The following is a 20,351-nucleotide window of genomic DNA, read 5'->3' as shown; positions in this document are numbered from 1 at the left end:
GAGTCAAATTGATTTAATTATTTAAATTTTATGTTATCAGTTTCAGTTTGTACATTGTCTTGGTATCCATAATGTAAAAATTCTTCAAATGGGAAAAAAACCTTGTTTCTCATTTAGCATCGTGACACATTGATAAGATAACCTGATTCAAGTATTAGTGGGAATTAGTCATTTCAAACAATCTAACAAAATTCCACTGATTTTCGTAAATCTGTTTGGGGGGGCAAAAACACGTTATGCAACGAAATGCACCCCAAACGCCCAAACACGCCCCGTTTTTTCCTCTGCTCGCGTCGCAGTTGCGCAGTCGCAGCCGGTAATCGCGTAATCTGCCCTACGGCCTACGGAGAATGGAGTTTGCAACGGTATGTCATTCGGCAACATTTGGACTAATCTGGAGTTTGGAGTGGTTCAATTTTAGTTCAATTCAGATTGGTTGATCCAAATTGACGTGTTGTGGTAACACTGCGGTGACGGTGTAACAGCGCATGCTTAGATTTTGTGATTTTGTCTTTTTGTAAGATTTCCAAAATTGCGTTGGCGGCTTTGTATCGCTATCGCAATGCGTGAAGAAGTTCTGCGGGTGAAACTTTTCGGTTAACTGTCGATATAATGAGTTGTGTTCTCGGCTATAACAGAAGAAGATTAAAATTAAATAATATAAGGATGGAATAACATGTGTAAAACATTGTGATATAGCGTAATACTAAAACTAATGACCAAATTTTTTAAATATATGGAATGGCGCCAATGATTTATCCTTCATATGTGTTTGCATTATTTTTTATAATATTTTGGTTTGCTATGTGGCTTTTACATCTAATAGCAATATTCTACGGGTGAGTAATTTTTATTTGAAGTGTGATAGACATAACCTCAAATCCGGATTGCCTGTATGTTTCAGCAAATACAGGCTACATAATAAAGTCGGAAACTTACCCCCTGACGAGCCGTGTCGAGGAGTTTCAATTCTAAAACCGCTAATGGGAGTAGATAATAATTTATTAACCAATTTAGAAACCTTTTTTACAATGAATTACCCAATAGTGAGTTGTATAATGTTTTTGCTTTGTTTACAAGCTGTAACAACCATCTCTTATAGTATGAACTCTTGTTTTGTATAGAAGATGAAACTGATCCAGCAATTGAAGTTGTAAACAGTTTGATAGAAAAGTATCCAAAAGTGGCTGCTCATGTGTTCATCGGTGGTTCAGTAGTGGGTGTTAATCCAAAAATTAACAATATGAATAGAGCTTATGAAGCCAGCAATTATGACCTGATACTCATATCTGATAGTGGAATAAGAAGTAAGATGCTTTTTTTTTATTATAAAATTCCATATTTTAAATCAATCATATACCTTATCAGTGTCTCATTCTATAAAGTTCCTAGTATAACCAAATATTTGCCATCTTATCAATTTGTTGATCTAATCTATAACTCTTATTACTCTCACATTAGCCTCAAATATTTACACAACACAAAAAATCCTTGCCTTTTATATAAGAAACTATCATACATTAGTAGTTTTACTTAAAATAAAGGTTCCCACTTTGACTATTGCTGATAATTAATACTTGACAATTAGAAATTCAATATTTTTGTTATAATTCTGCTGTAGTAAATCTTGTAGGTAGGGCTTTCGCAGTAAAAACCACTATAATTGACTGATTAGCACATTTTTAAGTTGCTTTAATTTGTTATGTATGTGAGTTTTTCTGGGTTTAAATCTATTTCACATTTTAACAAATAAATTTAATTAATTTGTGAATATCTGGGACATGTTACATACAGCAACTTGTTTATGAAATTTTGCAATAAAATTAATTTATTTAATTTCACACCACATGAGAAACAGTTATTTTTATGCAAAAAATTTATAGTTATGTTTGTAATTAAATCAGAGATTATCGTGCAACAACCCTTACAGATGGCGATTATGTACTCCATCGAAAACAAACTGGCAATAATTATTTATGGGGGAACATAACGTTAAAAATATTTGTAGGTGCTGAAACACTCAAGGTCGTAATAGTAAAAGTAAAATAACAAGAATCTCTCAAAAAAGACAAAATATTTACCTGATGTTGTATTAAAAAAAATCATAAATCGTTTTAAGTTGTCAGGTTTACAACATGATAACGGAAAAAATATGTTCAAAAAATGTGTAGTTATTTTATTCATAGTTTGGAGATTTATCAGAAGTTTTTTTTTTACAGATATGAGTATGTGTAGTTATTGATTTTGTGTTATTGCGACTCGTAAAACAAAACTTTTGTATCATAAAATTTTGTTATCAAGGCTAAATATATTGAAACTAACATCGTGTCCTTAAAAGAGTGCAATATACGAAATGATTCTAATTTAAAAAGCAAATATACCACATAAATTAAATGCAAGGTGAATTAAATTTATTACAACCTTATGAATAGTAATGTATTTAATTGGTGACGTTTACTATTATCGTTTCGTACACGGGCTGAGTCAGAATAGGATAAGAACACCTTTGTCTAATTTTTTAGGAAGTGTCGTAAAATCGAGGTTACGACAGTTTTGTTAAAACGATACTAAATAAATTCCACCACAGTGCATTAAAATGTGGTTGATCATATTTTTATCATTACCGTATATATTTGAACACACATAGTTAAGTTTTGATAATTTTCTGGCAACGTTAGGTGAATTGAACAATACATACCGGGTGTTATGGAAGTCCACGTAATAAATTTAACCACAAATAGGACTCGTAAAAAAATAAACATTTTTTTTGTTTATAATTTTTTTTCGTAAATTCTTCCAGAGTCAAAATTATAATAAACATAATTTGAACCCTAAAATTTATACCCGCTTATGTGTTTACACATCCATTGATAACGAAGCATGAAAAAAGAATTACATACTCGATTAAAATACTCGAATGAAAAACAATAAAAACTGTTAGTATTAGAAAAATAAAATAACTTCCCACAAAAACATTTTCTGTTTCGTTTTAATTGATGATTATCCCATGAGCGACGTGTCAAATTAGAGGCTATAAAAATGCAAAAAAAAGTAAAAAAATGTTTATTTTAAAGAGTTCTATTGGTGATTAAATTTATTACATGGACCGTATACAGGTGATTTACACACCCTGTTTCTGATTTCCCAAAATGGTATTAATATGAAAATTGGCAGGCGACTATAGTCGACTTTATCTTTTTTTTTTTTTAATGGAAAGGCCCCATTTTGATTTTATATTTGGATTCTACGTTAAATTTTGTGTTTAAAACGTCCTCTTGTAACACTTATCTGTCATCGTTTTTGACCTATGTCATCTTTTTCGCCAAAAACCGGAGTTGTAGGACTTCATTAAAAAATGTATAACTCCTGGACCATTGGAAAAAGATAATGATTTTTTTTTTAAATTGAATTCCCAAAGGTGTAGCCGATCTTTTCCGCCATTAGTGACATTTTTTTTATGTTTCATACGCCTACTACAATTTTTCAAAGTTGATAATAAAAAAAATGTCCAAAACTTAATTTTTTTTAAATGGCAACTATTTTTATACCATTTCTGCCACTAGATATAAATGTAAAATATAAGTTTAAGGCCACTTTTATTAACATTATGTATGCTTATTTTCAGCCGTTTTGGCGTAATTTCAATTTTTTGAATAAAATACATATATATATTTTTTTTTATCAAGGAATGGTTTTATTTGAACATTTGTTCAAAAATCGCATTGCAATAAATAATACATACTTAACAATAACAATAACATTGTTGATTGTCTCAAAGAAAATGGTTTACACCTTGAGCTTTGCATTAAAATATTTTTTTGTTAATTTGCTTGTTTTTTATTATTTTGTTGTTATCTACTATTTATTGCAACCCGATTTTTGAATAAAAATTCAAATAAAACAATTGCTTGATAAAAAAATATATATTTTATTCAAAAAATTGAAATTATGTACGCCAAAACGGCTGGAAATAGGCATACATAGTGTAATAAAAATGGGCTTAAAATTAAATTTTACTTTTATATCTAGTGTCAGAAATGGTAGTTGCCATTTAAAAAAATGAAGTTTTCAACATTTTCATTTTTTGATAATCAATTTTGAAAAATAGCAGTAGGCGAATGAAATGTAAAAGAAATCTCACTAATGGCGCAAGATCGGTCAAACCTTTAGAAATTCAATTTAAAAAAAATCAATTATTTATTTACAATGGTTCAGGAATTATAAATTTTTTAATGAAGCCCTGCAATCCCGCTTTTTTAAGAAACTCAAAATTTAACGTAGAATCCAAATTTGAAATCAAAATGGGGCCTTTCTATTTAAAAACACAAAGATGGCGTCGATTTCCGGTATTTCGGAAGTGTAGCCAATTTGAAAATATTTTATTTGAACTTGGAGCAGTCGATTATAGTCAGCTACCAATTTTCATAGTTTCTAACGAACGGGCTGCGTGAATCAGCCTGTATAGTCTGCTTCCTTCCCTTTTAATTTTTCTACATAAATAGTGAACTTGAAAACTTACCAAGACGCTGTCATGTCGTCTTTGAAATGACAGCTCATTTTACACATACTGTTCAACTAAACCAATTTTTTTTATTTTAAAGAAACGTCAGTATATTTTTCTATTTTTGAAATTGGCTGGATTTTATAAACATCGTAACATTATTTTAGATACCTTTTGATAACTCAGAAAACATCGAATTTTCAGTCCACAATTTTTCAATTGTCAAAATGTTTTTGGTGATATGTAGTTGTTTTAACACGTTGCAATCGGAGAACGAGATAATCGAATTAATTTGATATAAATTGATTATGACGGCTACATATTTCTTTTATTGATATTTTTCGATAATGATTTTTTGTCACACTACCCCAAATTATTCGACTTATACGGCTCCAAAATAAAATTTTATAAGAATTGATTAAATGTTGTCGGAATTAATTTTCGGGTGGTAACATAAGAAATGTCATGGCCTTTAAAGACCAATAAACTTTTGACGGTTATATTTGAGGTAGTCCACACCAAAAACAGAAGTCCCATTTGGGCAATAAAAAGATTGTAGTGCAGAAAAATTCAGACCACAGGAGATTTTGTAATGTTGTGCGCCGCAGGCGTGTTAAGAACATTTAAAAATAATGATAATGAAATAATTAACCCTTTTTATCAGTCTTTAAAAAACAAGGAACTGAAATTTAATTAAATAAGTATTTTTTTTTTGTAAAAATTGTTCAAGCGTTTTACCGTGTATATCTGCCTATAAGTGCTTTTAAAAGCGCAAAAGAAAAACAATTAAGGGTCGGTTGATCAATATAAAAAGAGGAGGCTTCGTTTCTTGAATGAGTACATATTTAGTTTGTTATAGTAAGTTTATTGTACACTAACGGGAATTTCCGTTTTTATTAAAAATAAGTTTAAATTTTGTTTAACGTAAATTTATTTAAAAATGTGTAAAAAAAGATTTAATTTATGCATAAACATAAATGTAATGGTAAAAACCTATTTTGCTTAAATACACAATTTGTCGTCTTATCGTCGTTTTATTAAATAGCTCTGACAAGTCTGTTGTTATTTGTTATTTAAAATAAAGTTTTAAAATTTTTCTTTACATACATATACAATAATATAATAATTTTTTAGTGAAAGAGGACACTCTTCTGGATATGGTAAATCGTATGGACGAAAAAACTGGATTGGTCCATCAATTGCCTTTCACATGTGACAGGCCTGGTTTTGCTGCAACTTTAGAAAAGGTACTCTAAATTCACCGAGATGAACAAACGATTAAACTGTTTGGTTTTCAGATATATTTTGGTACAGCACAATCTAGGATATATTTAGCAGCTGATTTTTTTAGAATTAATTGTCATACTGGTATGTCGGCTTTGATGCGAAAACCAGTGATTGAAGAACAAGGAGGGTTAAAATCATTTGGGTGTTACTTAGCCGAAGACTTTTTTATTGCACAATCCTACATAAACAGAGGATGGAAAACTGCCATTAGTACCCAACCAGCAATGCAAAATTCCGGTATTTGCGATGTAGAAAATTTTCAAGCTCGCCTTACGAGGTATTGACGATTAAAATAAATGTGATAAGAATATTTACATTTTGTCCATTTTCGCAGGTGGGCGAAGTTACGAGTTGCCATGATTCCATTTGTAATCCTCTTGGAACCTCTCTCCGAATGTATGATGATTGGAGCTGTCACAGCATGGTCCGTAAGCGTAATTTTTCAATGGGACTTCTTTGTATTTTATTTAGTACATATTTTAATATGGTTTATCTGTGATTGGACCCTACTACGTATAGTACAGGTGATTTATCGACTAGGTAGTATTTTTTTTATTATTAAGATCTCTCTTTTACAGAATGGTTCCTTGCCTTTTAATAAATTTCATTTTGTAATTGGTTGGTTATTTAGGGAGTTATCAGGTCCCTATTTGTTCGTTAATGCCGTTTTAGATCCTCCAATAAAATGGCGCAATAGAATTTTTAAATTGGCTTGGGGAGGGGTTGCCCAAGAACTAAACCCTAGAATAAAATGTTAATTTAATGTAGTTAAGGTTATTTTGTTTAATTGTAAATAATTTATTTTATAATCCATCACATTTTCCAGTAATACTTAGATTTAAAGAAATCAAAGTTCAAATTAAAATGAATCCACCATTTAAAAGATCGAGAGTAACAATTTTGTAGTTTATTTTTTGTACTCTGTATTTTGTTCACCGATGAAGTACTTAAAATATTACTTTGTATATACTATGCTTTTGCCATCACATTTTACTCTTACAGGGAATGCTTAAGTCAGGAGTTCATTTCATATTATTTGTTTCTCATCATGCCATTGGAGGTACCATTTTCATATGTTGCAATGTTACGTTATCATGACCAGTGATGATAAAGTCGAAATTAGGAAATGAAAAATAATTTATAAATCTGTCAAACTCATCAAAAATTATTAATGAACAAAGTTTTAATCCAATGAATATAAAAATGTGAATGTAAAGTTATAAGAGTGATAATATTTGTAAGAATTAAAAGAAATTTAAATAAAAATATGTATGTATATTAAAGCAAAAATGGAAATTGAATAGGAATATTTTTTTATAAAAGATTTACAAGTGTGTTAGAGAAATGAGTTATAAGTTAAAGAATACATCAGTTTGGGAAAGTATTGAAAAGTAAGTGAATTAAAATAAAATGTGAAAACATAATAATGGATGTAGAGATGAAGATTGCATAAGTTTATTGGAAAAAAAATTGATGTGAAAATATCTATGAGAAGACGTTTTTGATGGCAAAAATAAATTTACGTAGTGATTTAATGGAACAATCTGCTAAACGAAAGTGCCCTAAAAGAGAAAATGTTAATTACGGTAATGAAGTTGGTGAAGACGAGAAATCGGTGAGATCGATCCATAAAGTATGATTTTATAAATGTGTAAATAAAACTACAAATTGTCTCAAAAGAATTTAGAATTAGTTTTCATCCTCAATAAATATGTTATTGATTTTCAACATGTACTACTGCTGTGCACGTTTTGATTTAAAATTTTGTCAATAAAAATTTGTTTCAAGCGATTAAAATCAATCGTTTGTCGTTGCTTTACGTTTATAGTCATCGTCTATTGAGTAGATGTAGTAAGAAAAGACTATAGTCATGTAAATACAAAGCAATATATTGTGATAAAATCATACTTATTGTAAATATTGTTCCATCATATTAGTTGTTAAGTGTAAAATTTTGATAATGTAAATTTACTAGCCAAAGCTGCTGACTTATCGTTATTTCTAAACCCTGGAAACCAGAAAACTTTTAGATTTAATGTTGTAGCAAAACTACAAGCAATTCTCAGATGTTTCACTTTCTAGATGTGATGTAATAATCGATTCATTTTAAATGGCCATTACAACAATAATCCACGTAGGGTTATATGTACTTATTGTTAGTCAACTGTAAATAATTGTTTTATTGTTGTGTTTGTTGTTTTTTGTAAAGTCAATTTGAGATAGTTAAATGGTGGGTTCAAGAAACTGTTAACGTAAATTAATAAGCCGATTCGCAATATTTCTAGTGTTTTATTTTGAAAAACTCAGTCCGGACTATACATATCACAATTGGTTCTTTCAGTTACATGTTTGTCGATCAAAGCTGTTATTTTGTGCTATTGTAATATAAGTAACATAATTTGAAACATGGATTCACATTCAGAATTTAATTCAAGACTGATCGCCTTGATGTTATTTATTTGTTCATTTGGCCATTTTGTATGCGTTGTTTTTCAATATAGTATTTTAACTGATATGGTTTTTGTCAAACATTCCACTTCCCGATGTGTTAAATTACACAACATTTTTTCAACATTGTAAGTGAACTAATCTGACAGGTGGCGCCCCACGGGGTGACCAGGACCTAAGGGTGGTTTTCCACAACATTAAGTTCAGGGAGGCGACGACAGATGTCATCCAATCGCAGAAAGAAGCCAGTCTACAACGGGAACACAAAAATAATATTTATTTAGTGGTGTGCCATAATTTCTTAAAATCATTTTTAAACACGTCTATTTCACTTTAGGGGTGAAATTTGGAGTTTAACAAAGCAAAGAGCTTCGAGTATCCATTAAATCTTGTTGGGAAGATTTATAATATATGTATTTTGTCTGCAAAGGGCGATACGCAAACACATAAACATTCAGAAGGTGTCAAACGTTTAAAGTTCACCCCTCGTGAACTTTAACTAGGGATGGGTTGATGGAATTAAATAAGTACACACGTACGTGCTTAGCTTGTTTAATAAATCGATGACCCTATTAATTTTTTCATGTTTCATAAATTCCTAAAAAATGGTTACGTATCAAATTGGTCGTTTGTAAGTGTAAATCCTGTGTAAATGTACGTTAACAGGATCGATATTTTTAAGGGTAGTGTTGATTAGCCAACCCATTTTGGAAATCGAACGTGAAAAATTGAGCCAGAGGCAGATTTTTACGTTTTATCATCTTTCGTATTTACGTACACGGTCACATTACTAGTGTAATGTATTGAGAAAAGAGACATATTATTAGGGTATTTCGTATATTTCCTTGAATCAATTTTATGTCTGGTGTTAAAGCCGACGTAATCGAGATCCTAGTATACATCGTGAAATTTTCCGATCTTTACCCCCTGAGTCATCGAAAAATAAGTACAATAATTCGCGTAGCAGACGACAGAATTATAATTCCATTATCGTGTTTCCCTCGTGAAGCTTATTCGATTTGGGCATGTTTATTTTTGTAAAGAGGAAAGCTTCTCAGGTATAACTCGTTTGTTGCGATACGACGAACTTCGGATTAGGAATTTTGAATATTAATGAGGGGTGGTGACGTACGGGCGCCAACACGAAGAAAAATACGGTGTCATCAAAAAAAAATCAATAGATATGAGAAAATAAAGAGGTCGATGCAATTTAAAAATTTTAATTGCCAGATTTTCGACCAATCAGTAAACACCCACGCTTCCACAAAAACAAAGTGATTTTCTTTGCGAGACGTGGAGAAATTACGTGTGTGTTAGGGGCTCATTATTTTATTACGATCTGGAAAGGTTAAACGTTTGGGAGGCACGTCTGGGATTAGTTCAACCATGAGGATAATTATAATTACAACAGGAACGCTCTTTGGTTTCACAGGTCTTTCACCCTTCTAATCCGACTGTAATTCTCATAAAATTTTCAAAATTCAAGTTACGAAACAATCCGATGCAAGTGCCTTTGTAGGTGTGGAATTATGTATTTATGACGAAATTTCGAACGCAATTAAAGGAGCTGTACACTGTTAAAATGTTTTAAGAGTGTCGTACGGGTAACACAATTTCGTCAGGGTGAAATTGGTGTTATCGAAATAACACAACACGACTGTTTGCTGTCTAATAAATGTCAGAAGTCGCATTTATCAGATAGATAATCAAACTAGACACTTTAATCAAAATAATTTTGACAAAGACCGAATTAATTTTTCGAGTTTTCATTTGACACCGCTTCCTAACAATATTTCAAGCATCGATTTGGGGCGTCGCGAAACGAATGATTTTTCTGTATAAAAACATAAGAAACCCTTTGAGGTGTTAGGTCCTTATTTTACTCTAAACCTGTATTTATCTACAGGATAACAGAACAGCCGCACATCGAGCCTAGGAAAACACCCTTCGGAATCCAGGAAATCCCGTAAGTCAGTTGTTTATTTAATTTAAATGGATATTCAAGGGGAGTCTGGAATTTAATACGAATTTCCTCAGATTTTTGGAGTTTTCGGAGGCTGATTTATTCGTATAGATTTCCGTGAGAATCTCGACGGTTCTTGCACGAGAAACTGGATTAAATAACACGAAACAAAACATGTGCTCGGCGGCTTTCTTCCATGCTAATTATACCACGGAATAACGAGAAAACACCCTTTTAAGCCCAGGATTTCGGGAAATCCTATAAGTTACTGGTTTACCTAATTTAAATGCATATTCAAGGGGCGTCTGAATTTTAATATGACACAGATGGGCCGAGATTCGTCTCGACTAATCTATTTCTTCGTCGACTGTTTTGAATAGATATACCTAATAGAACTAGAAAAATGTCAGATCTACTCGTACCTATATCTCCGGATTTATTTTTCTTTTGAAACCGTGTTCGGACGATATTAGTTTTTCTTTCGGACCCCATTCCCAACATTCTAACGCGAATTGGTCAATAAAAGTGAAACGCGCCATAAAAAGAACTAATATTTATGATATTTGTCGTAAAGTGGGATTAGCAAGAATGTGATTTTCCAATTACAGACAAAAATGTATTGGAACCAGGTATAATTATGTCAAAGAATGCTGATTTACACTTCCACAGGTAAACGTTCGACACACAATACGCATGCGCACACTTAGTTACCTTACCTGACAGGTAAGATACGAGTTGCCCACCTGTAGATATCAAACAATTTAATTTCGTTGTGATTAGTGCGAAATGTGTTAACAAAATATTTTTAGGTATGAGTGTTAATGTCGCGAATTTTTAACTAATGGTTAATGGTAAGTGTTCGAAATTCAACTAGAAATAAGTTCCTGACGGCGAAAAATTTAATAATACTGTTATTGTTACTGTATTCATGGCTATTGTGTTATTATGGTCGCCACGATGGCTTTTGCGTTAAAGCATTATTCACACATATGTATTAACAATTTTACATTCTAAAACGCAATTAATAAATAAAACCGCTTTCTTTAACACGTTTTTTATTTTCGCCGTCATTTCTACAAGTTGATGAAATCTACTTTTGGTGTATGTATAACGATTTGAATAATTATATACAGCATTGCTAATAAAAGTGTGTGGTTTGCGCGCACTCCACGCCCTTTCGTTTTCCAAATTTAGTTCGCAACAGTTCGGTTATTAATATTCACGGTAAATATGTGTAGTTCAGCCGTAAAAGTAACAACCAACAACAGTGAAGAATTGTTGACATTCTTCGCATTCCATTATGGCTGAAGGTGTGGCAAAGAGAGGAAATTAATCTTAGTTATTATGCGTTTAAACAAGTAGGACCATAATTATCGATTATATTCCCCGAATTTATCGACAAGGGGCCACATACTTCGCATTCCTTCTGAAAACAATATAAAATAATACGGCAAAATGACAAATGTAGTAACAATTTTAAGATGATTGCGGCGATATACTAATCTTATCGGCAGATTTATAACTTTTGATCAGTAATCTTGACAACATTTTGCAGATATTGTGTGACTGAAAAGTATTACAAAAATGGCGTACCGTTCGAACGGGTATTCGGGGGATGAACTGGAAAGATACCGCGATGAAGGGGGTGACAAACCGACTTATCTCATGGAGCATTTGGCCACTTTTACGGTCACCAAAGAAACGGGTATCTTGTACCCAGCCGATGGCATGCGGAGGTTACTCCAGTTAGAAAAAACAAACGGGATATGGTCTCAAAAAATGCAACTGTGCCTCGACCGCTCTTGGGTTTTAATAATGGATTACGAAACTGGGGTAAATAATTTTTGACTAATCGCAATATTTCTCTAAAATTTTTATATAGAACGTTATGGAACGGTTCCCGGCTAATTCCATACAAGAACCTACCGCTTTTACGAGCCACGATCCGATGGAAATGTACAACAATATCCTAGTTTTTAACGTCGCCAATTCGAACCCGTCTTTTCCGCCAGAAATGCACATTTTTCAGGTGAGTGTTTGTTAGTCTTATCTCGGCACCCAACGTGGGGTCCTCGTAATTTTCAAACCGCTTATTTATGACGATGGTGTCATTTGAAGATAATTCTCATTGTCACGTACCGTCAAACGACTTATCTATATGATTGGCGACATTAGTTAATAAGTCGTGTTAATCTCGAATCAAAATTGTGATTTCATCAACAGCTCTACGAGCTTTTGGTGCTACTGAGCAATCATTATTTAGACGCTAACTTGGCCTGGATCCATTTTTCAATTTTCCAGATATTCTGTCAAAATAACAATTCTCAAAAACACAATCGATCATCCGTTGAAAATGTGAACGGAGATCACGACACATTTACCGAACTCATTAATCAACTAATCCATTCGAATGTAGTAGCGAATACAGATAACGTAACATCTGTTTCTTTGTCATGAAAATGTTTCAGTGTCAAAGCATATCCGCGTTAGACCTCGTAGAAGATTTGAAACAACTAAGCATGGGGAAAACTTTGACGAGAAGCCGCAAGACTAGCATACCGCCGCCAACCCACAAACCACCCCATAACGTAATCAACCCCACAAGAGACCCACGCGATTATCACGGTTCTGATTCCGAGCTGACGGCAAACAACGACGATTCGAGCTCGACAACGAGCGAGAAATACGAGAGGGACGTCACCATTTTAAACCACTGCTTCGACGACATCGAAAAATTCATAGCCAGGTTGCAACACGCGGCGGCGGCGGCGAGGGAATTAGAGAGAAGGAGGAGGAGCAGAAAGAGCAAGAAACGTGACATGGGTGACGGAATGTTGACGATGAGAACCAAACCGCCCCCGGAGAAAGAATTTATCGATATTTTCCAAAAATTCAAATTGTCTTTTAACCTCCTGGCCAAATTAAAAGCGCACATCCACGACCCCAACGCTCCAGAACTGGTACATTTCTTATTCACGCCTTTGGCTCTGATCGTCGAGGCTTCACACGACACCTACCCCGACTCGCAGTTACCCCGGAAGGTGGTTTCGCCTCTCTTGACAAGAGAAGCCGTCAATTTGTTGATGAATTGCGTGACCAGCAAAGAAACGGAATTGTGGCATTCCCTAGGAAATGCCTGGCTTATTCCCAGGTAGGCTTCCGGAAAATTTTTAGGGCGACCGTCAAACGAGCAGTACAAGAATTCTGGTGGTTCACTTCCACCTGTCTCCTCTTACTTACTTCTCCTCTGACGACGATTCCTCTTAAAACGAAATTAACCCTTTCATCGCGTGATAACGTCTAATTAGAAATGTTAAGCTGCCCGGTTTCGTTTTTCATCTGTTTCCATTTTAGGGACCAGTGGAAAGGTCACGTGGCCCCCTATCATCCGATTTTCATGGATGGCTGGTCCCCCGATTACCCGGTGGTGGACGAATTAGAGGCAAACAAGCATTACAACGAAGGACAATACAGTAGCGATTATAACGATTACGACTCGTCGAACCACCGGGACATTTTTATTTACGAGAAAAGCACGGATTCCCACCATCAAAAGATCGAGCCCGAGAGAGATTTACCTCCAAATTTGGGGGAGAGCACTAGAAGCGACATTTCGGTGGATTCCATCGAGCGAAACGGGGGCGAGGATCGTGGGTTTGGCCGAAGTCAAGAGGGTTTCCTGGACGATTTGCAAGCGAGAGGGGCCAACATCGTTCAAGTGACTTATCCCCGCACGGCCAACAACGACAAGGAGTTGACGGTCGTGCGTGGGGAATATTTGGAGGTAAGTTGTGTAAAAATGTGAAGACGGATTGCTTGAAAGGGCTTTAGATTTTGGACGACAGTCGCAAATGGTGGAAGGCCAGGAACAGCCGAGGACAAGTGGCGCACGTTCCCCACACCATTGTCACCCCGTTACACTCGGGGGCCAACGACATTTTCAACAATCCGTTGTACACCACGCACAATTACAACAGGAACAGAGCGGTAAGTTGTTTTGTTGGGGTGTTGCGTAAACCGGGCTAACTCGTCTCGTAAAGGATTCCCCGTCGGATAGATACAGCGGAGGGCACAGTCCGAGTGCGACCGATCATGTGAATCCCCCGGTTTCGGCCACTTCGGCCGACTGGGTGAGAAAAGAGAGACTCGGTAAGAAAGGAGAATTTCGTTATTTTTAAGCACTGTTGCCTCAGTGTTTGGTACACTCTTACAAAACCACCAATAAAACCATCACCAACACCACCACCACCACCACCACTTCGTCTGCTTCTTGTATAATACTGTTTTATGTTGTTTTGTACATTGTTATTGTAAGTTGTTAGGCGTTGGCTTTTTATTTTTACTCGAAGACTTCTGTTTTTGTAACAGTTCAGGCTATAATCTCATTTAACTTATTTTTCCTCGTACATATATTTTTTTAATTAAAACTTTTTTTTAAATATATATTGTGTAATTATCATAATCTCATTTTGGAGGGTGAAAAAATCGTCGAAAATGTACGTAAACTGTATATAGTTTTGTATTTTTTTTTATATGGCAGCATTATAAATTTTGTACTAACTGAATATCTAATGAGTACCTAAGTACCTACATTACCTACCTTATATAATATATGAAAAATACCTATCTTACGTATATGAAAAATAAATTTTCTACCATATCGTTCTGTGTTTGCTTTTGTTTTGTGTGTGTTTGATATTGTGTGGAAGTACAAGTTTTCAGTCTTGAAAAAACACATGCATAATTGATGAGTGTTTTATGCGATTGTCTAGTTGAAATTTTAATCAAGGTTGACGGAGTCATTTTGGTTATTTTGAGTATCAACGTCGCCGGTACGAATATTAAACACGGTAGGTCACAAAAGCGTGAGTTTTTGACTAAAATGGGATAATAAGCAGATAATTAGAACGAAACCGGATACTCACTCGCTAGGCGCAGGTATGGGCGTGCGTCTCGAATCCTTTAGTCATTTCCCTGGATTCTAATTAAAGGCGAAGTAAATGACTCTTACGTCTAACTTTGATCATTACACCCATTCACAGATAATGAATTATTAAATAACGAGTTAGGAATCCGTCCACCTTCCCACATTATCTGTGCGCTGGATTTTTCTTTGACTTTTTTCCATGAATCACGGTTTAATTAAATTAGAACCTTCGGTTTATGAGTTGTACCCTGTAATATCTAGAGCCGTCGGTTTTTATCAACGTCGGCGCGCACCCGAGGGTGGAAAAATGGATGCGCCACGCTTTTTCACAGATGCACAATGTTGCAAATTAAATGGGACAGTGATCGATAAATTTGTTATTGTTAAACATGAACAAGTCGGGACATGTTTTTATAATGATAGTGCGTAAAGATGTGGAAAGATTGGAAATCTGTCACAACAAGGACGATACGTTATCTCAAATATGCCCCAACCTACGTAAATGGATGCCACGACCTTGAAGAAATTTGTATCGAGTCAAAATTTATTGGTATTAATCAACTCGGCCGCGAGATGGACCATTATGTCGAAGAACCCCCGATAATTGCGAGTGTCCATAAAAATCACTCGAACGATCCATTATAAATTTATGTTTGGGTTTGGGCAAATTCATTTGGAGCTGAGATTGAATAAAGTTTCGATTGAAAATTTGTAACAGGTCTTAAGCTTAGTGCAAACAACCAGTGCGGATGTAATAATTGTAATAGAATTTAACGGGCGCGAACGAATGCGGGGGTGGTTCTCATTAAATTCTGAATCCTGATTGAGTCAAACATCACGTTTATGAACAGAAATTAAAAGTGTCATTAAGCGATTTTCCGAGCAAAAGTTTCATTTGTTCAACACGAGGGAACCCTTAATTGGAACTACAGAAATCGCTCCTTAAAGACCGCTCCAAATATAGATAAAACTAAGCAATTAAGCGTGTATCGATCTGTGTTGTTTGGGGACACTCTTAATTGACATTGCAGAATAATCAATTTTGATAATTATGTTTGCATTCGACGAGGTTCATTTCTTAACTGCATGTGCTATTCCGAGACCTTTACTGAATAATTTATGGTTGTCAATCGACAGCTATCCTGGGTTCGCTCCATTTCGCTCTACTTTATTGATTATAAATCCCGTAATGCTTGTTCGTCCCGAAGTAAATCTACATTTACCTTGAATTTTGTATTTGGCACATTTTTTCCATCAGATGAAGACTCGTTTTTACGCAAATTCGAGTATCTAATCTTGCACTTGCGTCACGGTCCCTTACGAATATAATTTCTTTGATGCTATCGACTAATGCTCCGATAAGGGTCTTTTTTTGGAAAAAAAATGAATGTTGCTTTAAGCTTTTACCTGTGGAAAATACGGTAAACAGATCGATAGGATTATTAATTTGGTAAAATTCGCAGTAGCGCCTACCAATGTACCTCCACCTCCGCCACCTCTGCCGCCCCTCGTGCCTGCACCTATAACGCCCGTCGCAACCTTAAAAAGATCACCATCAATTAAATCGACAGCAACGCAGAATGATAGAATGCAAGACGAGCTGAATATGGTACTTTCAATGGTTCGAGACAGGAGATATAAAAAACACATTGAAGTACGACAAACGCCGGAGGTTTTCATCAGCCAAAAATCCAATCCGGAGGAAGTTCAAAACTGGCTCAGAATTAAAGATTTCGACGTGCCGATATGTAATAGATTTAAGGGACTCTCTGGACATAACCTGTTCGATTTCCAAAGAGGTCAGCTGGAAAAAATTTGCGGTCACAAAGAAGGAGCCAGATTGTATTCCCAACTCAGCATACAAAAGAGTGTCAGTGGGGTAGGTTTTTTTTATTATTTTATTTCTTTTAATCCATTACATTTTTCTCGTTTTTCTAGTACCAAACTGTGAGAAGTTCTGAACTCAAAGCTATTCTTGCCAAAGCTAGAGAAAAAATTGAAGCTGCCGACTAATTTTAATTCTACTTATATATTTTTTCCTTATCTGTTATACTACTTAAGATAATGTGTGCTTTATTTAGTTGAAACACAGTGTAAGTGTGTAGCCATTGTAACATGCACTGTTAAAATTGTTACGGTGATTTCGAGTATCGGGTAAGTACATCTCTCTGATGTTGAGTATAATTATCTAAATTATAAAATTATTATTATTGATTAATTTTAAATAGCGAATTAAAGATATTTTGATTGATTGTGAGAAAACATTATTAATTATGAGATTTTTTTATGACGGTGTTACAGACTGGCACCCTTAGTCTATGATTTTGAGTGGTTGTTATAATCGGTTGGAAGTCAGTAAGAAGTAAACAAGTTAAAAGTACGTAGTAATCGTAGTATTAACATTTGTTATCATTTAATGTTGATAGGAATACGAAATGTATTTTAAATGCATATTAAAATTTAACGAGGTGTAGATGTTAGAAGCGAAATTGCGTTTCTTGCCATATTTTTTAATACCTAGTCTTGTTTGGTTTCTTTATTTTATTATATTGATTGTAGACGAATTAAGTCTGTAAATAATATTAATAAAATTTATCGTTCATGCATGTGGTTATTTTTCAGAGGATTTATTACAAAAAATTATCGACCAAACTTGAGTCGAGGAACATTACTAGCCACTACTTACTTTTATACCAAAATACAAGCAAAAGCTGTTAAAACGAACGATAACATAATACACGTATAGCACTTATTTAGCTAATCAATACCATTTACTATTAATAAGAGATATTTTTGCTAGTTTCGGAGAATAATGAGAGAATATTTGTCGACTCTTTATCACAGCGATGACTAGCTCGGAGAATTTTCAAAATGATGTTATTGACATCATCGATGACGTCACTTCACAGAAATAACAATGACATTTACATTGCAAAATGTAAATTCTGGCTAATGTTATTCATAACGACGACTGAATATCAAAAATAGCCGCATTTGAATTAATCAAGAAATTGTTATTAATATCAGCGGATATAATGTGTATTAAGTAATTAAACACCTTCAATATCGCGTATAATCGTACGATATAAAAAAGAAGAATTAAGATAAAAAAATATGTGTGTGTATTACGTAAAATTGTTGATAAAATAAGTGATAAAAATCTTTTTAGCAATATTGTCGGAGAATTATATTATTGAAACAACAAACAGTTAAAACATTTAAGAGTCGTATAATTAATTTAACGGGTGGTAAATCTGGGGCTTAGTTTGTAACGTAACATGCGAAATCTTCTATTGTGTAATAAATTGTTGCAACCAGTGAAAAAAGTGTAGTCGTCGTAAGTGTTCTGGTTTTTAACAAGTATAATGATAATAAGAACGTCATAGGATTAAGTTTATGACATTTTGTCATAAGAAATGACGACTCTAGGTACTTATTAAGTAGTGGTGCGTGGCTAATTTTATCAATTCTGTCAGAAAAGTGTGACAAGAATATTTAAAGCTTATTCTTCCATATAAGTGTGACAATAAAACATTAAAAGTCTACAGTTGTATCATAAAAATAACGGTAGATATGCTTACATTATTATTGAAAAGTGTATTTACACGGCAAGATAATATATAATATAATAACATTAACAGTCGTAAATGTGACTGGTGTGTCATCCGATGAATGAAAAGCGGGTGGCGATGTGAGGAGTCATAGTGATTTTTGAAGACCCGTTTCTGTTGTAGGTAAGTATTGTTTTTGAGTGTGGAGTTCATAGTATAGTGTAGAAACGAAATGGGTAGGTTCAGGTCGCCGTGGATATGCAATCGATAATATAGCTTCTGCCACCGCCACCGCTACCGCCGCCGCCGCCGCTGCCGCCGCCGCTCTTTCCATTCTACCAGAAAACGAAAGCCATGTCTGTTCGACTTTTAACCGTCTGAATCACATCTTCCTGTATGACGATCGTCTCCAAGTACACCGGTAATCGCTAGAAATTTGATTTCCGCCGAAAATATCGGTAAATTTGAGATCCGAAGTGATTCGTCGGTGTTTCTCGTAATTAGGGTACTACTACTGATCGGTGTTTTTTGGGTGACGGTCCTGAAATCGAGAGCGTCGCATATTTGTAGTTTTTGGGGCGAGAGTGCGGCGGCCGGGGGGTGGCGCCACGGTGCACCCGGAGTCCTCCGGAGTGGAAGTGTCAGTTAGTGATCGACGCCGCGACACCACCGGCGGCGCTCCCCTGTTTTCCGGTTAGCGGTCGCGGATGGCGAGGGCGGATCGGGACTGACCGCATGGATCGTCACCTCCGGGCGAAGATCCGGGGCGCGCTTGGCGCGACGGCTGATAGAGGGCGTCGGCATGGCGATCGTTGTGCGCGTGTTGTTTAGGCGCCATCGCAGTTCCCATCGGGCTCATCGTGGCGACCTACCACCAGAATCGACAGACAGAGGCAGCGCCCCTACCGGCGAGTCGAGACCATTACGTTGGGACTGTTAATGTCCACCGGCGGAGTGGTGCGAGCGAGTTGAGTTTGAGTGTGTGTAGTGCTGGGTGCGTTCGGCGCCCAGATCTGCTCCCTTTCGGGCGACCAATGTTAACCTGACCGCCACTACGGAACATCTCGACGGAGTGGACTGCGACAAGGCTCGGGGCGACCGCTACCGCAGCCGGGACATATTGGACCAAGGCAGAGTAAGTGCTGGAAGTAGGTCGGTGGGATGGGCCGCAGCGCCGCCGAGGCGACTCCCGACTCCCGACCCCGACGCTCTCGCGCTCGACACCTAGGGCCGACTCGGTGGTGACGTCACGCGCCGCGACCCAGCCGACCAGTGCGAACCGGTATGGCGAGGTGGTGACCTTTCGCCGGGCCTCCTCTTCGGCTCTGGACCGCCGCCACCGGGTCTTGCCTCGGGTCGAGTCTCGAGTCCGACTCTGACTCTGGCCACCGCATACCTAATATTGTGAGTAGAGCGAATCGATCGCCAGCGCCGACGGAGTGGCGGTAGTAGAAGCGGCCTGCATGACGTCATTTATCCATGAGATTCCTGACTAGCATGCATTATAAATAACCTCAATACCTCCTTTAATATCGGAGAGCCAGCTCGCCGGGGTCACATCGCGTCCAGGTGTGCACCAGGTCCGCACTTCTTCGACGACGCTGCTTGGTCCCTTCAACGTCGGATTGTCGGATTGGTTCCGCCTCCGACCGGATTCTCGCATTTTCGACTAAA

At 35.8% G+C, this 20,351-nt stretch overlaps 3 protein-coding genes and 2 long non-coding RNA genes across 12 annotated transcripts in view; 3 read left to right on the top strand and 2 right to left on the bottom strand.

Annotated features, from left to right (window-relative positions):
- The first annotated feature begins 365 nt into the window (after nucleotides 1-365).
- GlcT (ceramide glucosyltransferase) lies at nucleotides 366-8,301 on the top strand. Its single transcript, XM_069061581.1, has 7 exons — nucleotides 366-839; nucleotides 905-1,046; nucleotides 1,103-1,307; nucleotides 5,636-5,748; nucleotides 5,800-6,065; nucleotides 6,123-6,312; nucleotides 6,367-8,301. The coding sequence occupies exons 1-7, from the start codon at nucleotides 742-744 to the stop codon at nucleotides 6,544-6,546; spliced, it is 1,194 nt and encodes a 397-aa protein (XP_068917682.1). The 5' UTR covers nucleotides 366-741; the 3' UTR covers nucleotides 6,547-8,301.
- A 2,589-nt stretch (nucleotides 8,302-10,890) lies between these two features.
- Nucleotides 10,891-17,730, top strand: LOC138140464 (epidermal growth factor receptor kinase substrate 8-like). 2 transcript variants are annotated; one of them, XM_069061568.1, is made up of 9 exons: nucleotides 10,891-11,050; nucleotides 11,755-12,032; nucleotides 12,082-12,228; nucleotides 12,668-13,350; nucleotides 13,554-13,983; nucleotides 14,031-14,186; nucleotides 14,240-14,348; nucleotides 16,593-17,005; nucleotides 17,065-17,730. In XM_069061568.1, exons 2-9 carry the CDS (start codon nucleotides 11,784-11,786, stop codon nucleotides 17,137-17,139), a joined length of 2,262 nt encoding a protein of 753 aa, XP_068917669.1. In that variant the 5' UTR covers nucleotides 10,891-11,050; nucleotides 11,755-11,783; the 3' UTR covers nucleotides 17,140-17,730. The 2 variants fall into 2 exon arrangements, with proteins under 2 accessions (XP_068917669.1, XP_068917668.1); XM_069061567.1 differs by having other exon boundaries at nucleotides 16,590-17,005.
- Nucleotides 14,695-15,783, bottom strand: LOC138140478 (uncharacterized). Its single transcript, XR_011162509.1, has 2 exons — nucleotides 15,125-15,783; nucleotides 14,695-15,076 (listed from the first exon to the last, which is right to left on the bottom strand). It is a non-coding gene; the product is annotated as an uncharacterized lncRNA (long non-coding RNA).
- Nucleotides 17,731-18,331: 601 nt separating the features above from the next.
- PMCA (plasma membrane calcium-transporting ATPase 3) overlaps nucleotides 18,332-20,351 on the top strand; it is a 24,956-nt gene continuing 22,936 nt past the window's right edge. For 2 of the 7 annotated variants that reach the window (XR_011162503.1, XM_069061560.1), the window contains exon 1: nucleotides 18,969-19,812. The gene's annotated coding sequence lies outside the window, so the exon portion shown is untranslated. Of the gene's footprint in view, nucleotides 18,861-18,962; nucleotides 19,813-20,351 lie in introns of those variants that run through there. The other 5 variants (XM_069061555.1, XM_069061557.1, XM_069061558.1 and 2 more) reach the window with 5 other exon arrangements.
- LOC138140480 (uncharacterized) overlaps nucleotides 18,344-20,351 on the bottom strand; it is a 2,201-nt gene continuing 193 nt past the window's right edge. The window contains exon 2 of the long non-coding RNA XR_011162513.1: nucleotides 18,344-20,346. This is a non-coding gene — a long non-coding RNA (uncharacterized lncRNA). The remainder of the gene's footprint in view (nucleotides 20,347-20,351) is intronic.

The sequence above is a fragment of the Tenebrio molitor genome, chromosome X, assembly GCF_963966145.1.
Source record: "Tenebrio molitor chromosome X, icTenMoli1.1, whole genome shotgun sequence".
Taxonomy (NCBI): domain Eukaryota; kingdom Metazoa; phylum Arthropoda; class Insecta; order Coleoptera; family Tenebrionidae; genus Tenebrio; species Tenebrio molitor.
This window is presented reverse-complemented; position numbering and strand designations above follow the sequence as displayed.

Bases quoted from the DNA above. Each gene is read 5' to 3' on its own strand.
- GlcT (XM_069061581.1), top strand. From the start codon at position 742: ATGGCGCCAATGATTTATCCTTCATATGTGTTTGCATTATTTTTTATA. The intron at 5,749-5,799 runs GTACTCTAAATT...TTTGGTTTTCAG, and splicing joins TTGCTGCAACTTTAGAAAAG to ATATATTTTGGTACAGCACA. The intron at 6,066-6,122 runs GTATTGACGATT...CCATTTTCGCAG, and splicing joins TTTCAAGCTCGCCTTACGAG to GTGGGCGAAGTTACGAGTTG.
- LOC138140464 (XM_069061567.1), top strand. From the start codon at position 11,784: ATGGCGTACCGTTCGAACGGGTATTCGGGGGATGAACTGGAAAGATAC. The intron at 12,229-12,667 runs GTGAGTGTTTGT...AAAATGTTTCAG, and splicing joins CAGAAATGCACATTTTTCAG to TGTCAAAGCATATCCGCGTT. The intron at 13,984-14,030 runs GTAAGTTGTGTA...AAAGGGCTTTAG, and splicing joins TGCGTGGGGAATATTTGGAG to ATTTTGGACGACAGTCGCAA.